Source organism: Oncorhynchus clarkii, chromosome 7, assembly GCF_045791955.1.
Source record: "Oncorhynchus clarkii lewisi isolate Uvic-CL-2024 chromosome 7, UVic_Ocla_1.0, whole genome shotgun sequence".
In the NCBI taxonomy this organism is placed as follows: domain Eukaryota; kingdom Metazoa; phylum Chordata; class Actinopteri; order Salmoniformes; family Salmonidae; genus Oncorhynchus; species Oncorhynchus clarkii.
In genome coordinates, this window is record NC_092153.1 from 41809842 (window position 1) to 41826978 (window position 17137).

At 45.5% G+C, this 17137-nt stretch overlaps 1 protein-coding gene across 1 annotated transcript in view; it reads left to right on the forward strand.

Moving 5' to 3' along the window:
• Positions 1 to 323: 323 nt before the first annotated feature.
• The window catches only part of LOC139413326 (membrane metallo-endopeptidase-like 1), a 50793-nt gene continuing 33979 nt past the window's right edge, over positions 324 to 17137 (forward strand). Inside the window, exons 1-7 of the mRNA XM_071160546.1 lie at positions 324 to 427; positions 7075 to 7364; positions 7873 to 7917; positions 14201 to 14260; positions 14423 to 14584; positions 15179 to 15259; positions 15433 to 15528. Coding sequence (XP_071016647.1) covers positions 7208 to 7364; positions 7873 to 7917; positions 14201 to 14260; positions 14423 to 14584; positions 15179 to 15259; positions 15433 to 15528 — 601 coding nt within the window. The 5' untranslated portion in view covers positions 324 to 427; positions 7075 to 7207. The remainder of the gene's footprint in view (positions 428 to 7074; positions 7365 to 7872; positions 7918 to 14200; positions 14261 to 14422; positions 14585 to 15178; positions 15260 to 15432; positions 15529 to 17137) is intronic.

Below are 17137 nucleotides of genomic sequence, written 5' to 3' on the forward strand. Positions count from 1 at the left end.
ATATCAAGCAACGCTTCTGAAGTAGAGAACAAAATTCTTAGTATTGCAAAAAAAAACAATTATATTGAAAGCAAAACATAAACCCAAAAGTATTGACAGCAAAACAAAATACTGCAAGGAAATATTTTTTTATTTTATTTTAATAATGTATTTTTGTAAGGGATGCTCTCTACCTCTCCCTCCCTCGCTCCCTCTCTCTTTCTTTCTCCATCTTTTTCTCTCTCTCTCTCACTCTTTCTCTCTCTCACTCTTTCTCTCTCTCACTCCCTCCCTGAGCTGCAAACTGGACCAGATAGTATCTCTCAAGCATCCAGCGCCACAGCGTCATTTCTTCACACACCAGCTCTGGGTGACAGCTCAGTAGGGGTGTTTGGGAAAACAGCTTGCTGTGAGAGACGTCTCAGGGACTTCTACCGTCTAGATCCAGGTAAGGAGCACTGCCTCACATTGCTACATACCTTAGCACACATTTAACCACGACTGGTACATAAACAGATATACATTTAGAGCTGTTATAGTTTCAAGTTTTCATAGGATTGAAACTCATTTGTATGATCTTTGCTATTCATTTTATTTAATGTAAAAATGTATACTAATTTTGCTACCAGTCAGATAACACTTTTCTATCTATCTGTGCTGCATGAATACTGTATCATGCATGCTGCCTACTTTATGGATTGTTTTGAGCATAAATACTACATGTGTGAATCCTAAAAATACCCCCAAAGCCACCTGAAATGTCTTAACAAACTAGAGAACAATAACAAAAAAAAATACATTTTCTTTGTCACTATATAGATACACTATATATACAAAGGTATATGAACACCACTTAAAATTAGTGGATTTGGCTATTTCAGCCACACCCGTTTCTGACAGGTGTATAAAATCGAGCACACAGCCATGCAATTTCCATAAACAAACATTGGCAGTAGAATGGCCTTACTGAAGAGCTCAGTGACTTTCAAAGTGGCACCGTCATAGGATGCCACCTTTCCAACAAGTCAGTTCATCAAATTTCTGCCCTCCTAGAGCTGCCCCGTTCAACTTTAAGTGCTGTTATTTGGGGAGTGGAAAAGTCTAGGAGCAACAACAGCTCAGCCGTGAAGTGGTAGGCCACACAAGCTTACAGTGCTGAAGCGGGTAGTGCGTAAAAATTGTCTGCCCTCGGTTGCAACACTCACTACCGAGTTCCAAACTGCTTCTGGAAGTAACATCAGTACGAGAACTGTTTGTCGGGAGCTTCATGAAATGGGTTTCCATGGCCGAACAGCTGGAGCACAAGCCTAAGATCACCATGCGAAAATCCAAGCGTTGGCTGGAGTGGTGTAAAGCTCGCCGCCATTGGACTCTGGAGCAGTGGAAATGCGTTTTCTAGAGTGTTGAATCACACTTCACCATCTTGCAGTCCGACGGACAAATTTTGGTTTGGCGGATGACAGGAGAACGCTAACTGCCCGAATGCATAGTGCCAACTGTAACGTTTGGTGTAGGAGGAATAATGGTCTGGGGCTGTTTTTCATGATTCGGGTTAGGCCCTTTAGTTCCACTGAAGGGAAATCTTAACGTTACAGCATACAATGACATTCTAGACGATTCTGTGCTTCCAACTTTGTGGCAACAGTTTGGGGAAGGCCCTTTCCTCTTTCAGGAGGAACGTCGACTGCGAGCCAGGCCTAATCGCCCAACATCAGTGCCCGACCTCACTAATGCTCTTGTGGCTGAATGGAAGCATGTCCCTCCAGCAATGTTCCAACATCTAGTTGAAAGCCTTCCCAGAAGAGTGGAGGCTGTTATATCAGCAAATGAGGGACCAACCCCGTGTTAATGACCATGATTTTGGAATGAGATGTTCCACGAGCAGGAGTCCACATATATTTGGTCATGTAGTGTATAAACAAAACATAGGCTCAGAGTTCAGAAACATTGAGTAAGTTCATTCTGTTGACTTGGCACAGGCACTAATCCCTGGCACCGAGTTGAGAAGTTTAGAGACGTGGCTGTGGTGCCAGTCACCAAACATGTAATCCCAACTAACGAGAAAAGGTGCTTAGAGCAAAGAAAGTCTAAATCCATGACATTTTCCACCCAAAGGTTTCGTTTTGATGTCTAGTTATGCACCATAACATTGCATCATTGCTCTAATTCACAAATACACCTTTAAAGGTTACTAAATCTCATCTATTCCCCCAATACATTTGAGGGTATAACCTACACTGAACAAAAATATAAACGCAACATGTAAAGTGTTGGTCCCATGTTTCATGAACTGCAATAAAAGATCCCAGAAATGTTCTATATGCACAAAACGCTTACATTTCTTTACATTCCTGTTAGTGAGCATTTCTCCTTTGCCAAGATAACCCATCCACCTAACAGGTGTGGCATATCAAGAAGCTGATTAAACAGCATGATAGTTACAAATCAAATCAAATCCCACCAAACTTTATTTGTCACAAGCGCTGAATACATCAAGTGTAGACCTTACCCTGAAACGCTTACTTACAAACCCTTAACCAACAGTGCAGTTCAAGAAGAGTTAAGAAAATATTTACCAAGTAGACTAAAATAAAAAGTAACACAATAATAATAACAATAACGAGGCTACATACAGGCGGCACGGGTACCGAGTCAGTGTGCGGGGGTACAGGTTAGTTGAGGTAATTTGTACATGTAGGTGGGGGTGAAGTGACTATGCATAGATAATAAACAGTGAGTAGCAGCAGTGTACCAAAGGGGGGAGGGGGGGGCGGGGTCAATGTAAATGGTCCTGTGGCGATTTTATTAATTGTTCAGCAGTCTCATGGCTTGGGGATAGAAGCTGCTGAGGAGCCGTTTGGTCCTAGACTTGGCGCTCCGGTATCGCTTGACGTGCGGTAGCAGTGAAAACAGTCTATAACTTGGGTGACTGCAGTCTCTGACAATTGTATGGGCTTTCCTCTGACACTGCCTATTATATAGGTCCTGGAAGGCAGGAAGCTTGGCCCCAGTGATGTACTGGGCTGTTCGCACTACCCTCTGTAGTGCCTTACGGTCAGATGCCGAGCAGTTGCAATACCAGGCGGTGATGCAACCGGTCAGGATGCTCTCGATGGTGCAGCTGTAGAACCTTTTGAGGATCTGGGGACCCATGCCAAATCTTTTCAGTCTCCTGAGGGGGAAAAGGTTTTATCGTGCCCTCTTCATAACTGTCTTGGTGTTTGGACCATGATAGTTCGTTGGTGATGTGGACACCAAGGAACTTGAAACTCTCGACCCGTTCCACTACAGCCCGTCGATGTTAATGGGGGCCTGTTCAGCCCGCCTTTTCCTGTAGTCCACGATTAGCTCCTTTGTCCTTGCTCACATTGAGGGACAGGTTGTTGTCCTAGCACCACACTGCCAGTTCTCTGACCTCCTCCCTATAGGCCGTCTCATCGTTGTCGGTGATCAGGCCTACTAACACTGTTGTGTCGTCAGCAAACTTAATGATTGTGTTGGAGTCGTGTTTGGCCACGCAGCCGTGGGTGAACAAGGAATACAGGAGGGGACTAAGTACACACCCCTGAGGGGCCCCAGTGTTAACTTCTTATGGCTGGGGGGCAGTATTGAGTAGCTTGGATGAATAAGTTGCCCAAAGTAAACGGCCTGCTCCTCAGTCTCAGTTGCTAATATATGCATATTATTATTAGTATTGGATAGAAAACACTCTAAAGTTTAAAACTGTTTGAATAATGTCTGTGAGTATAACATAACTCATATGGCAGGCAAAATCCTGAGGAGAAATCAAAACAGGGAGTGAGAAATCTGAGCTTGGTATGTATTCACCACAGTTCCCAATTAAATCCCCTTGAGATATTAATGATGTTGCACTTCCTAGGGGTTCCACTAGATGTCAACCATCTATAGAAATTTGAATGAGACTTCTACTGTGTTGTGGTACTGAATGAGAGCAGAATCTATCAGGTGACTGGCAGTCAGCCATTTTCTGATCACACGCATTCCTCATGGTATCCACTTGCGTTCCATTGCTCATCAAGACACAAAGGAATATTCCGGTTGGAACTTTATTGAAGCTATATGTTAAAAACATCCTAATGATTGATTCTGTACTTAGTTTGAAATGTTTCTTCGACCTGTAAAAAACTTTTTGACATTTTTGTCCAACGTAACGCTGACCAGAATGAGCGTTTGGATATGTATACCAAACACGCTAATAAAAGAAGGTATTTGGACATAAATAAAACATAAAACAAAACAAACATTTATTGTGGACCTGGGATTCCTGGAGTGCTTTCTGATGAAGATCATCAAAGGTAAGGGAATATTTATCATGTAATTTCTTGTTTATGTTGACGCCAACATGGCGGCTATTCTGGCTATTTATTGCATGGTTTGCTTATTCCGTAAAGGTTTTTGAAATCAGACACAGCGGTTGCATTAAGGAGAAGTATATCTATAATTCCATGTGTAATATCATTGACATTTATCATGAGTATTTCTGTTGAATGATGTGGCTATGCAAAATCACTGGATGTTTTTGGAACTAGTGAATGTAACGCGCCAATGTAAACTCATATTTTGATAAATATGAACTTAATCAAACAAAACATACATGTATTGTGTAACATGAAGTCCTATGAGTGTCATCTGATGAAGATCATCAAAGGTTAGTGATTAATTTGATCTCTATTTGTGCTTTCAGTGCTTTCACTGTAAAGCCTATTTGAAATCATACACTGTGGTGGGATTAACAACAAGATTACCATTAAAACGGTATAAGATACATGTATGTTTGAGGAATTTTAATTATTAGATTTCTGTTGTTTTGAATTTGGTGCCCTGCACTTTCAATGGCTGTTGTCATATCATCCCGTTAACGGGATTGCAGCCATAAGAAGTTTAAGGATCAGTGTGGCAGATGTGTTGCTGCTTACTCTTACCACCTGGGGGCGGCCAGTCAGGAAGTCCAGGATCCATTTGCAGAGGGAGGTGTTAAGTCCTAGAGTCCTTAGCTTATTGATGAGATTTGAGGGCCTATGGTGTTGAACGCTGAGCTGTAGTCAATGAACAGCATTCTCACATACGTAGGTTTTCCTTTTGTCTATTTGAGAAAGGGCAGTGTAGAGTGTGATTGAGATTGCGTCATCTGTGGATCTGTTTGGGGTGGTATGCGAATTGGAGTGGGGCTAGGATATCTGGGAGGATGCTGTTGATGTGAGCCATGACCAGCCTTTCAAAGTACTGACGTGAGTGCCACGGGGCGGTAATCATTTAGTCAGGTCACCTTTGCTTCCTTGGGCACAGGGACTATGGTGGTCTGCTTGAAACACGTAGATATTACAGACTCGGTCAGGGAGAGGTTGAAAATGTCAGTGAAGACACTTGACAGTTGGTCCGCGCATGCTTTGAGTACACAGGGGCATCTTGTGCTGGGGACAATAAAAGGCCACTATAAAATGTGTAGTTTTGTCACACAACATAATGCCACAGATGTCTAAAGTTTTGAGGGGGTGTGCAATTGGAATGCTCACCAGAGCTGTTGCCAGAGAATTTAATGTTAATTTCTCTACCATAAGCCGCCTCCCATGTTGTTTATGACAATTTGGCAGTATGTCCAGCCGTCCTGACCGTCTTCAAACCGCAGAACATGTTTGGCATCGTGTGGGCTAGCGATTTGCTGATCTCAAAGTTGTGAACAGAGTGCCGCATGGTGGCGGTAGGGTTATGGTATGGGCAGGCAGGAATAAGCTACGGACAACAAACACAATTGCTTTTTATCGATGGAAATTTGAATGCTCAAAAATACTGTGACGAGATCCTGAGGCTCAGTGCGAGGCCCATTTTTTGAAGGTATCTGTGACCAACAGATCTGTATTCCCAGTCATGTGATATCCATCAATTAGGGCCTAATGAATTTATTTAAATTGACGGAATTCCTCATATGAACTGTAACGCAGGAAAATCAATGAAATTGTTGCATGTTGCGTTTATATTTTTGTTTAGCATATATCAACAGAATTGAATACATAAATGACCACAACCCTTTGTAAGAAAACTGAAGATGACAGTGCAATCATGTCACTATTAGATATCAAATATGCAATATCTAATTATCAAAATAAGGAATTCATTGTATCGTCTATCTGAGGGGTGAAAGCAGATTGTTGGCTTGGATATAGGCCTACTACGCAACCTGGTCTTGTTGACTACAGAGATATGTAGCTCTGACATTGGGACAGACAGCTTTTGCGAATACATTCGAGACGGGCAGTAAAGACCTGCAGCTCCTCCAACCTCCAACAGCCGTGCCAGACGTGCCCATGAGTATTCATCAGGAGAAGCTAATGGGGCACCGCGGCATGAACCTCTGATTTAGAGCCCTGCCTCCTGTCACTCCTAATAGAAGAGCAGCTAGAGAGCGTGTGCAACAGGCTGGTATTGGAGGAGGAACAGGTGTTGATGAGTGAAAAGATGCAAAGTGATGCTGAAAGGTATGAGTCATTGGGATTTGTTCCCCAAAAATGCTCATTTGCAATATTGTGTTCAGATAAAACATTATGATGAGTAGGAAATATTGTGCAGGAGGTGTACGGCCAGCTGTAGAATTATGAAGGGCCACATTAACCCTATTGAGTTAGGCCTACACATTTTTTTTGTGCTAAGAGCACAAATGCATAATTTCATTCAAAATGCTTTAAGATATGAGTGGGTGAAGAAACCCACGTTATATCTAACATTAAGCCTAATATGACCACTTGTAAGGCTAAAAACGTATCCATAGTCAAATGAGCAAATATTATGCCCCAAAATAAGAATTTTCTCAAAATAGCAAAGTGGCAAAGCTGAGCTCATCATTTGTTCTGCACATTGTTGTCAGCTGTGTCTGGGTCATATCACAGAAGCAGTCAAGGGAACACCATGGTCACATCGGACACTACAATAATTTATTTCCAGGTGCGCAGTAGGCCCAATGGAAGGGTGTGATTCATTAGGCTATTAGCCTATAAATAAGCTTTCGCATAGAAAGGAGACACACTTTCCTATGAAGGGATAAGTTGAAGGTTCAACAATGTTTTCTCTCACTCGGTCTAGGTCACTTGAACGACTGGCATTGCACTGCATCACTTGACACAGCCCACTCACAAACGGGTAAGCAGGCTCTCTGCCTGTACCCCGTCCCCTTCACTCTGCACGCTCATTTCCCAGAGAGCCCGGAGAGGTGAGAATGGGAAAATCCGAAAGCCAAATGGATATCATGGAAAAATCAACCAAACCAGTGAAGCGCCGTTGGACTGTTGTGGAGATCGGGCTATCTGTGCTGTTGTTGCTGGTCAGCTGTGCCCTAGCTGGACTGATAGTCCTCTACACTTCGGCTTTGAGAGGTAGGCTCAACCCAACGACTGAGAACTATTTCCCTAATCAATTGCTAAATGCCATTCCATTTGTAAAGTAAAGTGCTTAATGTCCAGAATTGGTCTGTGACCCTCTGATTTTCTCCACTAATAGTAATGCAATTTACATTTTAACGGGTATGTCAAATTGTGGAGGTCATATGATTTGGCTATAGTTGGGCAATGGTCATTGGGCAGTAGAAATACAAATAGAATTTGACCTCCACTAATTACACTCACATCTTACTGTGATATTCATCAGGGCTTCATGTTATTTGCCTAGTTGGAAAGCACAAAGCCAAGCAGTATCTGAAAAACTTTATGAGCATCTTGTGACAACTATCCCAGAGTGTTTTGTAAAATATATTGAGGGATAAATAGGCAACCAATTTTCTAATCAGAATAAAATGTCCATTGAGGTGGGCAAAGCACTCCAGCCTATTGTAACAGTAAGTGTTCTGATCAAGCATTTTCCATGTTTATTTTCTCTCCAATGCAGAGCAATCTAATAGATCTGGTGTGTCAAGGAGCTCAGTCACCGAGGGTGAGTCTTGACACTTGAGTTGAAATATGTGATTATATCCATGTTATAGGATACGCTATGACGTAAACTGGCCAGAGGATGTTCCCCTTGTAATTCCCTCTGACAAAAGTGAGAGAATAGTCATTGCTGACACAGCCATTTCAGAGTTTAAGGGGTGCGTAACTGTTGGCAGGGAAGTCAAACGCAGGAGAGCAGAACGTGGTGAATAGCTGGAGCAGTTTAATATATAAAACTAACTGCATGCAAAACAACAAACACATGGCTACAAAACCAGTAGCGCAACAGTAACACTTAGAACACGTACTTACAAAATAAACAATTCCCAACATGGACGAAACAGAGGGAAAAATACAACATGTAATTAGGGAATTGAGTGTGAAAACAAGACAAAACAAATGGAACATGATAAATGGATCGGCGATGGCTAGAAGACAGGTGACGTCGACCGCCGAACATCGCCCGAACAAGGAGAGGAACCGACTTCTGAGGAAGTCGTGACAGTATCCCCTCCCTTGACACGCGGCTCCAGCAGCGCACCAACACCGTCCTCGGGGACGACCCGGAGGGTGAGGTGCAGGGCGATCCGGACTTACGGGGAAATCCCGCAGCATAGAAGGGTCCAACACATCCTCCTCCGGAACCCAGCATCTCTTCTCTGGACCGTACCCCTTCCAGTCCACGAGGTACTGAAGGCCCCTCGTCTGACGTCTCGAATCCAGGATGGATCGAACAGAGTACTCCAGGGCCCTCTCAATGTCCAGAGGGGGCGGAGGAACCTCCCGCACCTCAGATTCCTGAAGCGGGCCAGCCACCACCGGCCTGAGGAGAGACACATGGAACGAGGGGTTAATGCGGTAATCGGGGGGAAGCTGTAACCTATAACATACCTCGTTTACTCTCCTGAGGACTTTAAATGGCCCCACAAACCGTGGACCCAGCTTCCGACAGGGCAGGCGGAGGGGCAGGTTTCGGGTCGAGAGTAAGACCCGGTCCCCCGGGTGCGAACACCGGGGTCTCACTGCGGCACCTCCCATGTCTCTTCTGCGCGCCTGAACCAGTCGTCCACCGCAGTAGCCTCGGCCTGACCCTGATGCCACGTCACCAGAACCGGCTGGTACCCCAATACACACTGGAAGGGAGAGAGGTTAGTGGAGTGGCGGAGCGAGTTCGGGGCCATCTCTGCCCAGGGCACGAACGCTGCCCACTCCCCCGGCCGGTCCTGGCAATAAGACCTCAGAAACCTACCCACATCCTGGTTAACTCTCTCCACCTGCCCGTTACTCTCGGGGTGAAAACCTGAGGTAAGGCTGACCGAGACCCCCAGATGTTCCATGAACGCCCTCCAGACCCTCAACGTGAACTGGGGACCCCGATCAGACACTATATCCTCAGGCACCCCATAGTGCCGGAAGACGTGAGTTAACAGGGCCTCCGCAGTCTGTAGGGCCGTAGAGAGACCGGGCAAAGGGAGGAGATGACACAATGACCAGGATCATGGTGTTACCCTGTGAAGGTGGATGATCGGTTATGAAATCCACCGACAGGTGCGACCACGGCCGTTGTGGAACGGGTAAAGGTTGTAACTTACCTCTGGGCAGGTGCTTAGGAGCCTTACACTGGGCGCACACCGAGCAGGAGGAAACATAAACCCTCACATCCTTAGCCAAAGTGGGCCACCAATATTTCCCACTAAGACAGCGCTCCGTCCGACCGATCCCAGGATGACCAGAGGAGGGTGACGTGTGGGCCCAATAGATCAGCCGGTTGCGGACAGCAGACGGAATGTACAGACGCCCAGCTGGACACTGAGGGGGAGCGGGCTCTGCACGTGACGCCCGCTCAATGTCCACGTCCAGCTCCCACACTACCGGCATCACCAAGCAAGAGGCGGGGAGTATGGGAGTGAGATCCATGGGCTGCTCCTCTGTGTCATACAGCCGGGACTGTCACGGGATTCTTCTGTTGAAGGAGAGGCGGACCAAAAGGCAGCATGGTTATTATTCATGTTTCTTTAATAAAGACACTATACATTAATAAACTAACAAAACCAAGAAATGTGAAAAACCAAAACAGCCCTATCTGGTGCAAACACAGAGACAGGAACAATCACCCACAAAACCAAACAGGCTACCTAAATATGGTTCCCAATCAGAGACAATGACTAACACCTGCCTCTGATTGAGAACCATATCATGCCCAAACACAGAAACAGACAAACAAGACATCCAACAGAATGCCCACTCAGATCACACCGCGGAGGTCAGTCCAGATGAGAAAAGGGTGTTTAGCCCCCTCAAGCCAATGTCTCCACGCCTTCAAGGCCTTGACGACAGCCAACAGCTCCCGTTCCCCCACGTCATAGTTTTGCTCCGCTGGGCTGAACTTCTTCGAGAAGAAGGCACAGGGGCGGAGCTTCGGTGGCGTACCCGAGCGCTGAGAGTGCACCGCTCCTATCCCAGCCTCAGACGCGTCAACCTCCACTATGAACGCCAAAGAGGGATCCGGATGGGCCAGCACGGGCGCCTAGGTAAACAGAGCCCTTAGTTTCCCAAAAGCCCTGTCCGCCTCAACTGACCACTGCAGAAGTACAGAACACCCTTCAGCAGTGAGGTAATGGAAGCAGCCACCTGACCAAAACCCAGGATAAATCTCCGGGAGTAATTGGCAAACCCTAACAATTGCTGCACCTCCTTTACCGTGGTGGGAGTCGGCCAATTACGCACAGCTGAAATGCGCTCACTCTCCTTCTCTAACAGATGTGGAAATACGATACCCTAGGAAGGAGATGGCTTGCTGAAAGAACAGGCATTTCTCAGCCTTGGCGTACAGGTCATGCTCCAACAGTCGTCCAAGTACCTTGCGCACCAAAGACACATGCTCGGCGCGTGTAGCGGAGTATATCAGAATGTCATCGATATACACCACTACACCCTGCCCGTGCAGGTCCCTGAAAATCTCATCTACAAAGGATTGGAATACTGATGGAGCATTCATCAACCCGTACGGCATGACGAGGTACTCATAATGCCCTGAGATGGTACTAAACGCCATCTTCCACTCGTCTCACTCCCGGATACGCACCAGGTGGTATGCGCTCCTGAGATCCAGTTTTGTGAAAAAGCGCTCCCCGTGCATTGATTAAATCGCCGTGGCGATAAGAGGTAGCGGGGTAACTGTACCTCACTGTGATTTTATTGGGACCTCGATAATCAATGTACGGGCTCAGACCTCCTTCTTTCTTCTTCACAAAAAATAAACTTGAGGAGACTGGTGAAGTGGAGGACCGAATGTACCCCTGACGCAGGGATTCGGAGACATACAGTGGGGCAAAAAAGTATTTAGTCAGCCACCAATTGTGCAAGTTCTCCCACTTAAAAAGATGAGAGAGGCCTGTAATTTTCATCATAGGTACACTTAAACTATGACAGACAAAATTAGGGGAAAGAATCCAGAAAATCACATTGTAGGATTTTTAATGAATTTATTTGCAAATTATGGTGGAAAATAAGTATTCGGTCACCTACAAACAAGCAAGATTTCTGGCTCTCACAGACCTGTAACTTCTTCTTTAAGAGGCTTCTCTGTCCTCCACTCAGTCACACTCCACAAACAGTCACACTCCAATCTCCACTATGGCCAAGACCAAAGAGCTGTCAAAGGACACCAGAAATACAATTGTAGACCTGCACCAGGCTAGGAAGACTGAATCTGCAATAGCAGCTTGGTTTGAAGAAATCAACTGTGGGAGCAATTATTAGGAAATGGAAGACATACAAGACCACTGATAATCTCCCTCGATCTGGGGCTCCACGCAAGATCTCACCCCGTGGGGTCAAAATGATCACAAGAACGGTGAGCAAAAATCCCAGAACCACACTGGGGGACCTAGTGAATGACCTGCAGAGAGCTGGGACCAAAGTAACAAAGCCTACCATCAGTAACACACTACGCCGCCAGGGACTCAAATCCTGCAGTGCCAGACGTGTCCCCCTGCTTAAGCCAGTACATGTCCAGGCTCGTCTAAAGTTTAGAGAGCATTTGAGAGCATTTGGATGATCCAGAAGAAGATTGGGAGAATGTCATATGGTCAGATGAAACCAAAATATAACTTTTTGGTAAAAACTCAACTCGTCGCGTTTGGAGGACAAAGAATGCTGAGTTGCATCCAAAGAACACCATACCTACTGTGAAGCATGGGGGTGGAAACATCATGGTTTGGGGCTGTTTTTCTGCAAAGGGACCAGGACGACTGATCTGTGTAAAGGAAAGAATGAATGGGGCCATGTATCGTGAGATTTTGAGTGAAAACCTCCTTCCATCAGCAAGGGCATTGAAGATGAAACGTGGCTGGGTCTTTCAGCATGACAATGATCCCAAACACACCGCCCGGGCAACAAAGGAGTGGCTTCGTAAGAAGCATTTCAAGGTCCTGGAGTGGCCTAGCCAGTCTCCAGATCTCAACCCCATAGAAAATCTTTGGAGGGTGTTGAAAGTCTGTGTTGCCCAGCAACAGCCCAAAATATCACTGCTCTAGAGGAGATCTGCATGTAGGAATGGGCCAAAATACCAGCAACAGTGTGTGAAAACCTTGTGAAGACAGAAAACGTTTGATCTCTGTCATTGCCAACAAAGGGTATATAACAAAGTATTGAGATAAACTTTTGTTATTGACCAAATACTTATTTTCCACCATAATTTGCAATAAATTCATTAAAAATCCTACAATGTGATTTTCTGGAGAAAAAAAATCTCATTTTGTCTGTCATAGTTGAAGTGTACCTATGATGAAAATTACAGGCCTCTCTCATCTTTTTAAGTGGGAGAACTTGCACAATTGGTGGCTGACTAAATACTTTTTTGCCCCACTGTATGTCTCCATAGCCACTGTCTCCACTTGCTGCCTCGACTCCCAGAGGGACCAACGGCCACAGATGATGCCAGAACTGGAACCCCCTCCGGTCTTCCTACGCACCACCCCTCCTAGCTCCATAGGATCAGGAGAGGGGGTGCGAGGGGATGGAACCACCAGACCCCGATCTGAACGTCCGCAGGTAGCCAGCAGGTTCCCCAGCTGATCCAACGTGTGGATGGTGTCTCTGCAGGCCAACTCCCGATGGACGTCCTCGCGCAGACTGCAACGGTAGTGGTCGATCAGGGCCCTGTCGTTCCATCCCGCGCCTGCAGCCAGGGTCCTGAACTCCAGGGCAAATTCCTGGGTGCTCTCGTCTCCTGCCTCAGCTGGAAGAGGCGCTCACCCGCCGCTCTACCCACGGTCGGGTGGTCGAAGACTGCCCAGAAACGGCGGGTGAACTCTGTGAAGTCCTCCAACGCCGCATCTCCTTCTCCCCACACGGCGTTGGCCCACTCCAGAGCTCTCCCTGAGAGCCACGAGATGAGGGCGGACACCCTCTCCCTTCCCGAGGGATCCGGGTAAACGGTGCCCAGGTATAAGTCCAGCTGTAACAGGAAACCCTGGAAAGGGTGCCGCCGTCCCATCATACTCCCCGGAAAGGGCGAGAAGCATCCCACTGGGACCGGTTGCAGGAGGAGTGAGTAGTGGAGGTTCGGGTTTCGTTGTTGAAGGCGCTGGAGGACCTCCCTGTCTCTCCCAGCGGTCCAGGGTCTGGATAACTTGATTCATGATGGCGCCGAGATGGTGGATTACCTTTGCTTGCTCCTGGATGCGCTCCTCAACCCCTACACCAGATGCACCTGTCCTGCTGATTCCATGATATGGTCGGGAATTCTGTAAGGGGTGCATAACTGTTGGCAGGGAAGTCAAACGCAGGAGAGCAGAACGTGGTGAATAGCCGGAGCAGTTTAATATATAAAACTAACTGCATGCAAAACAACAAACACATGGCTACAAAACCAGTAGCGCACCAGTAACACATAGAACACGTACTTACAAAATAAACAATTCCCAACATGGACATGGGGGAAACAGAGGGAAAAAATACAACATGTAATTAGGGAATTGAAACCAGGTGAGTGTGAAAACAAGGCAAAACAAATGGAACATGATAAATGGATCGGCGATGGCTAGAAGACAGGTGACGTCGACCGCCGAACACCGCCCGAAATAGGAGAGGAACCGACTTCAGTAGAAGTCGTGACACAGAGAGACCAGACAGACAGACAGTATCAAGCCATGATTGACAGAGAAATCCAAATGGTCCTTAATGCTGCTGTTAAAATAAATTCATACTCTTTGCCAGGAATGACGATAGTTGTTTTCTATTAAAAGTTCCTCTTATATCCATTCCCTGTGTCATGTTTTCAGGGCAGCAGTATCGTTCTGCCCCCAGCAATGTTTGCACAACTCCTGAGTGTGTTACTGCAGGTGAGCATTCTGCCTTCATATGGGGTTGTTCTTCCTCCCAAAACAAACTCATCACTCAATATTACATCAACATCACAGATAACTACATCACAAGTTTCCCTTAACTGCTGTGTAATCCCATATTCCCCTCTCTTGACTCCTCATCTGACTGTGGCCCCACAGCTGCTCGTCTTCTGCAGAACATGGATGCAACGGTAGAGGCTTGTCAGAACTTCTACCAGTATGCCTGTGGGGGCTGGCTGGAGCGCCATGTCATCCCAGAGACCAGCTCCCGCCACAGCGTCTTCGACATCCTCAGAGACAAGCTGGAGATCGTGCTTAAAGGTCCAATGCAGCCATTTTTTAAATTTTTTTTATCTCAATGTCAAATAATTTCTGGGTAACACTGAAGTATCTTACTGTGATTGTTTTCAATTAAAATGGTCAAAAAGAAACAAAAATAGCAAAAGGCGATATCTCAAGCAAGAATTTTGCCAGGAGTGGTCTGAGTGGGGAGGGGAAAACTGAAAATGAGGTGTTATTGGCAGAGGGGTTTGAAACTCTCTTTCTTATTGGTTCACTAACAAATTTACCGCATGGGGATGTCACCATGGAAGGCCAAAACTCCATCCCACCAAGACAGGCTGAAATTTCAGGTGGTCTTTTCAAACAGTTCTTATACCAAAACAGCATGATCATAACCTCATAGTGTGGAAATATATATAAAACACAGGAAAATCAATGGGCCTTTAAAGGTCAGTCAGCAACATGTTTCCATAGTAACCTCAGGGTCAGCCATTATGTGATAAAAGTGACCCATGGTGAGCTACTGTCTTGTATGCAGGATTACACGGTGTTATCATCAACTTGCTGTGTTAGATAAAATCAATGAATAAAATTAGGTCAATCTTTGCAATGCTGTCGGTTATCTTCTCACAGGAGTTTTTGAGACTGAGAGTGATCAGGACCGTGATGCCTTTAAGAAGGCCAAAACTCTCTACAGCTCCTGCATGAATGAGAGTGAGTAGGATTTCTCACGTCTAAACTCATACTAACTCAACAGCAGTTAACACTGTTACACAGCTCTTTGGTCTCATCAGAATTAGTTGCATACTCTGTAATATTAATCAACAGTAAGTATGTAAGATTGACTCATAAAGGTGTTACTGTGTTGTCTGTGTTGTCTGCTGTAGCTTTGATAGAGCAGCTCGACTCCAAGCCTCTCATGCATCTCATCGACAGCATAGGAGATTGGCCTGTTGCCTCAGAGGACTGGAACGGCGCTACAGGTACTGATCACACACACAGACACACACACAGACACACACACACACACACACATACACACACACACACACACACACACACACATACACACACACACACACACACACACACACACACACACACACACACACACACACACACACACACACACACACACACACACACACACACACACACACACACACACACACACACACCAGCTGAAATGATGAGTGATATGAGTGAGAGTGACGTGTGACATGCTCGTCCAACCTGCCCCTCCTCCCAGCTCTCAGGTGTTGTGAAGGGGGGGGGGGGGGGGGGGGGGGGGGGTTGAGTGGGCAGCAGAACAGCCCTCAATCAGGACTGTGACTGATTCTTAAAATAGACCACTGTGCTCTGCGCCAAACCTCCTGACTGCCGCCAGTATAATTAAATGTAGTCAAGGACGGCGGATCAAACCAAATTTAACACACGTAAGTGCATCTGGTGCATTTTCACAAGCAGATATATTACTGTAAATTGTGCGGCAGTGGCCATCTACAGTGCTGTGCCTTCAGAAAGTATCCACACTCCTTGACTTTCTGAACATTTTGCTGAATTTAACATTGATTAAATGTAGACTTTGTGTCACTGATCTACAAACAGTACCCCGTAAATGGAATTGAACAAATTAATAAAATATGAAAAGCTGAAATGTCTTGAGTTAATAAATATTTAATCCCTTTGTTATGACAAGCCTAAATAAGTTCAGGAGTAAAAATTAGCTTAACAAGTCAGATAATAAGTTGCATGGACTTACTCTGTGTGCAACAATAGTGTTTAACTTGATTTTTGAATGGCTACCTCATCTCTGTAACCCACACATACAATGATATGTCCCTCAGGTCCCTCAGTTGAGCAGTGAATTTCAAACACAGATTCAACCACAAAGCCCAGGGAGGTTTTCCAATGCCTCGCAAAGAAGGGCACCTATTGGTAGATGGGTAAAAAAAAAAGCAGACATTGAATATCCCTTTGAGTATGGTCAAATGATTAATGACACTTTGGATGGTGTATCAATACACCTAGTCACTACAAAGTTACAGGTGACCTTCCTAACTCAGTTGCCGGAGAGGAAGGAAACCGCTCAGGGATTTCACCATGAGGCCAATGGTGAGTGTAAAACAGTTACATAGTTTAATGGCTGTGATAGGAGAAAACAAAGGATGGATCAACAACATTGTAGTTACTCCACAATACTAACCAAATTGACAGAGTGAAAAGAAAGCCTGTAAAGAATTAAAACATTACAAAACATGCATCCTGTTTGCAACAAGTCAACAAAAATGTGGCAATGCAATTAACTTTTGGTCCTGAATACAAAGTGTTATGTTTGGGGCAAGTCCAATACAACACAAAATTGAGAACCACTCTCCATATTTTCAAGCATAGTGGAGTCTGCATCATTTTATGGGTGTGCTTGAAATCGTTAAGCACTGGGGAGTTTTTCATGATAAAAAGTAAACGGAATGGAGCTAAGCACAGGTTAAAATCCAAGTGAAAACCTGGTTCAGTCTGCTTTCCACCAGACACTGGGAGAGGAATTCACCTTTCTACAGAACAATAACCTGAAACACAAGGCCAAATCTA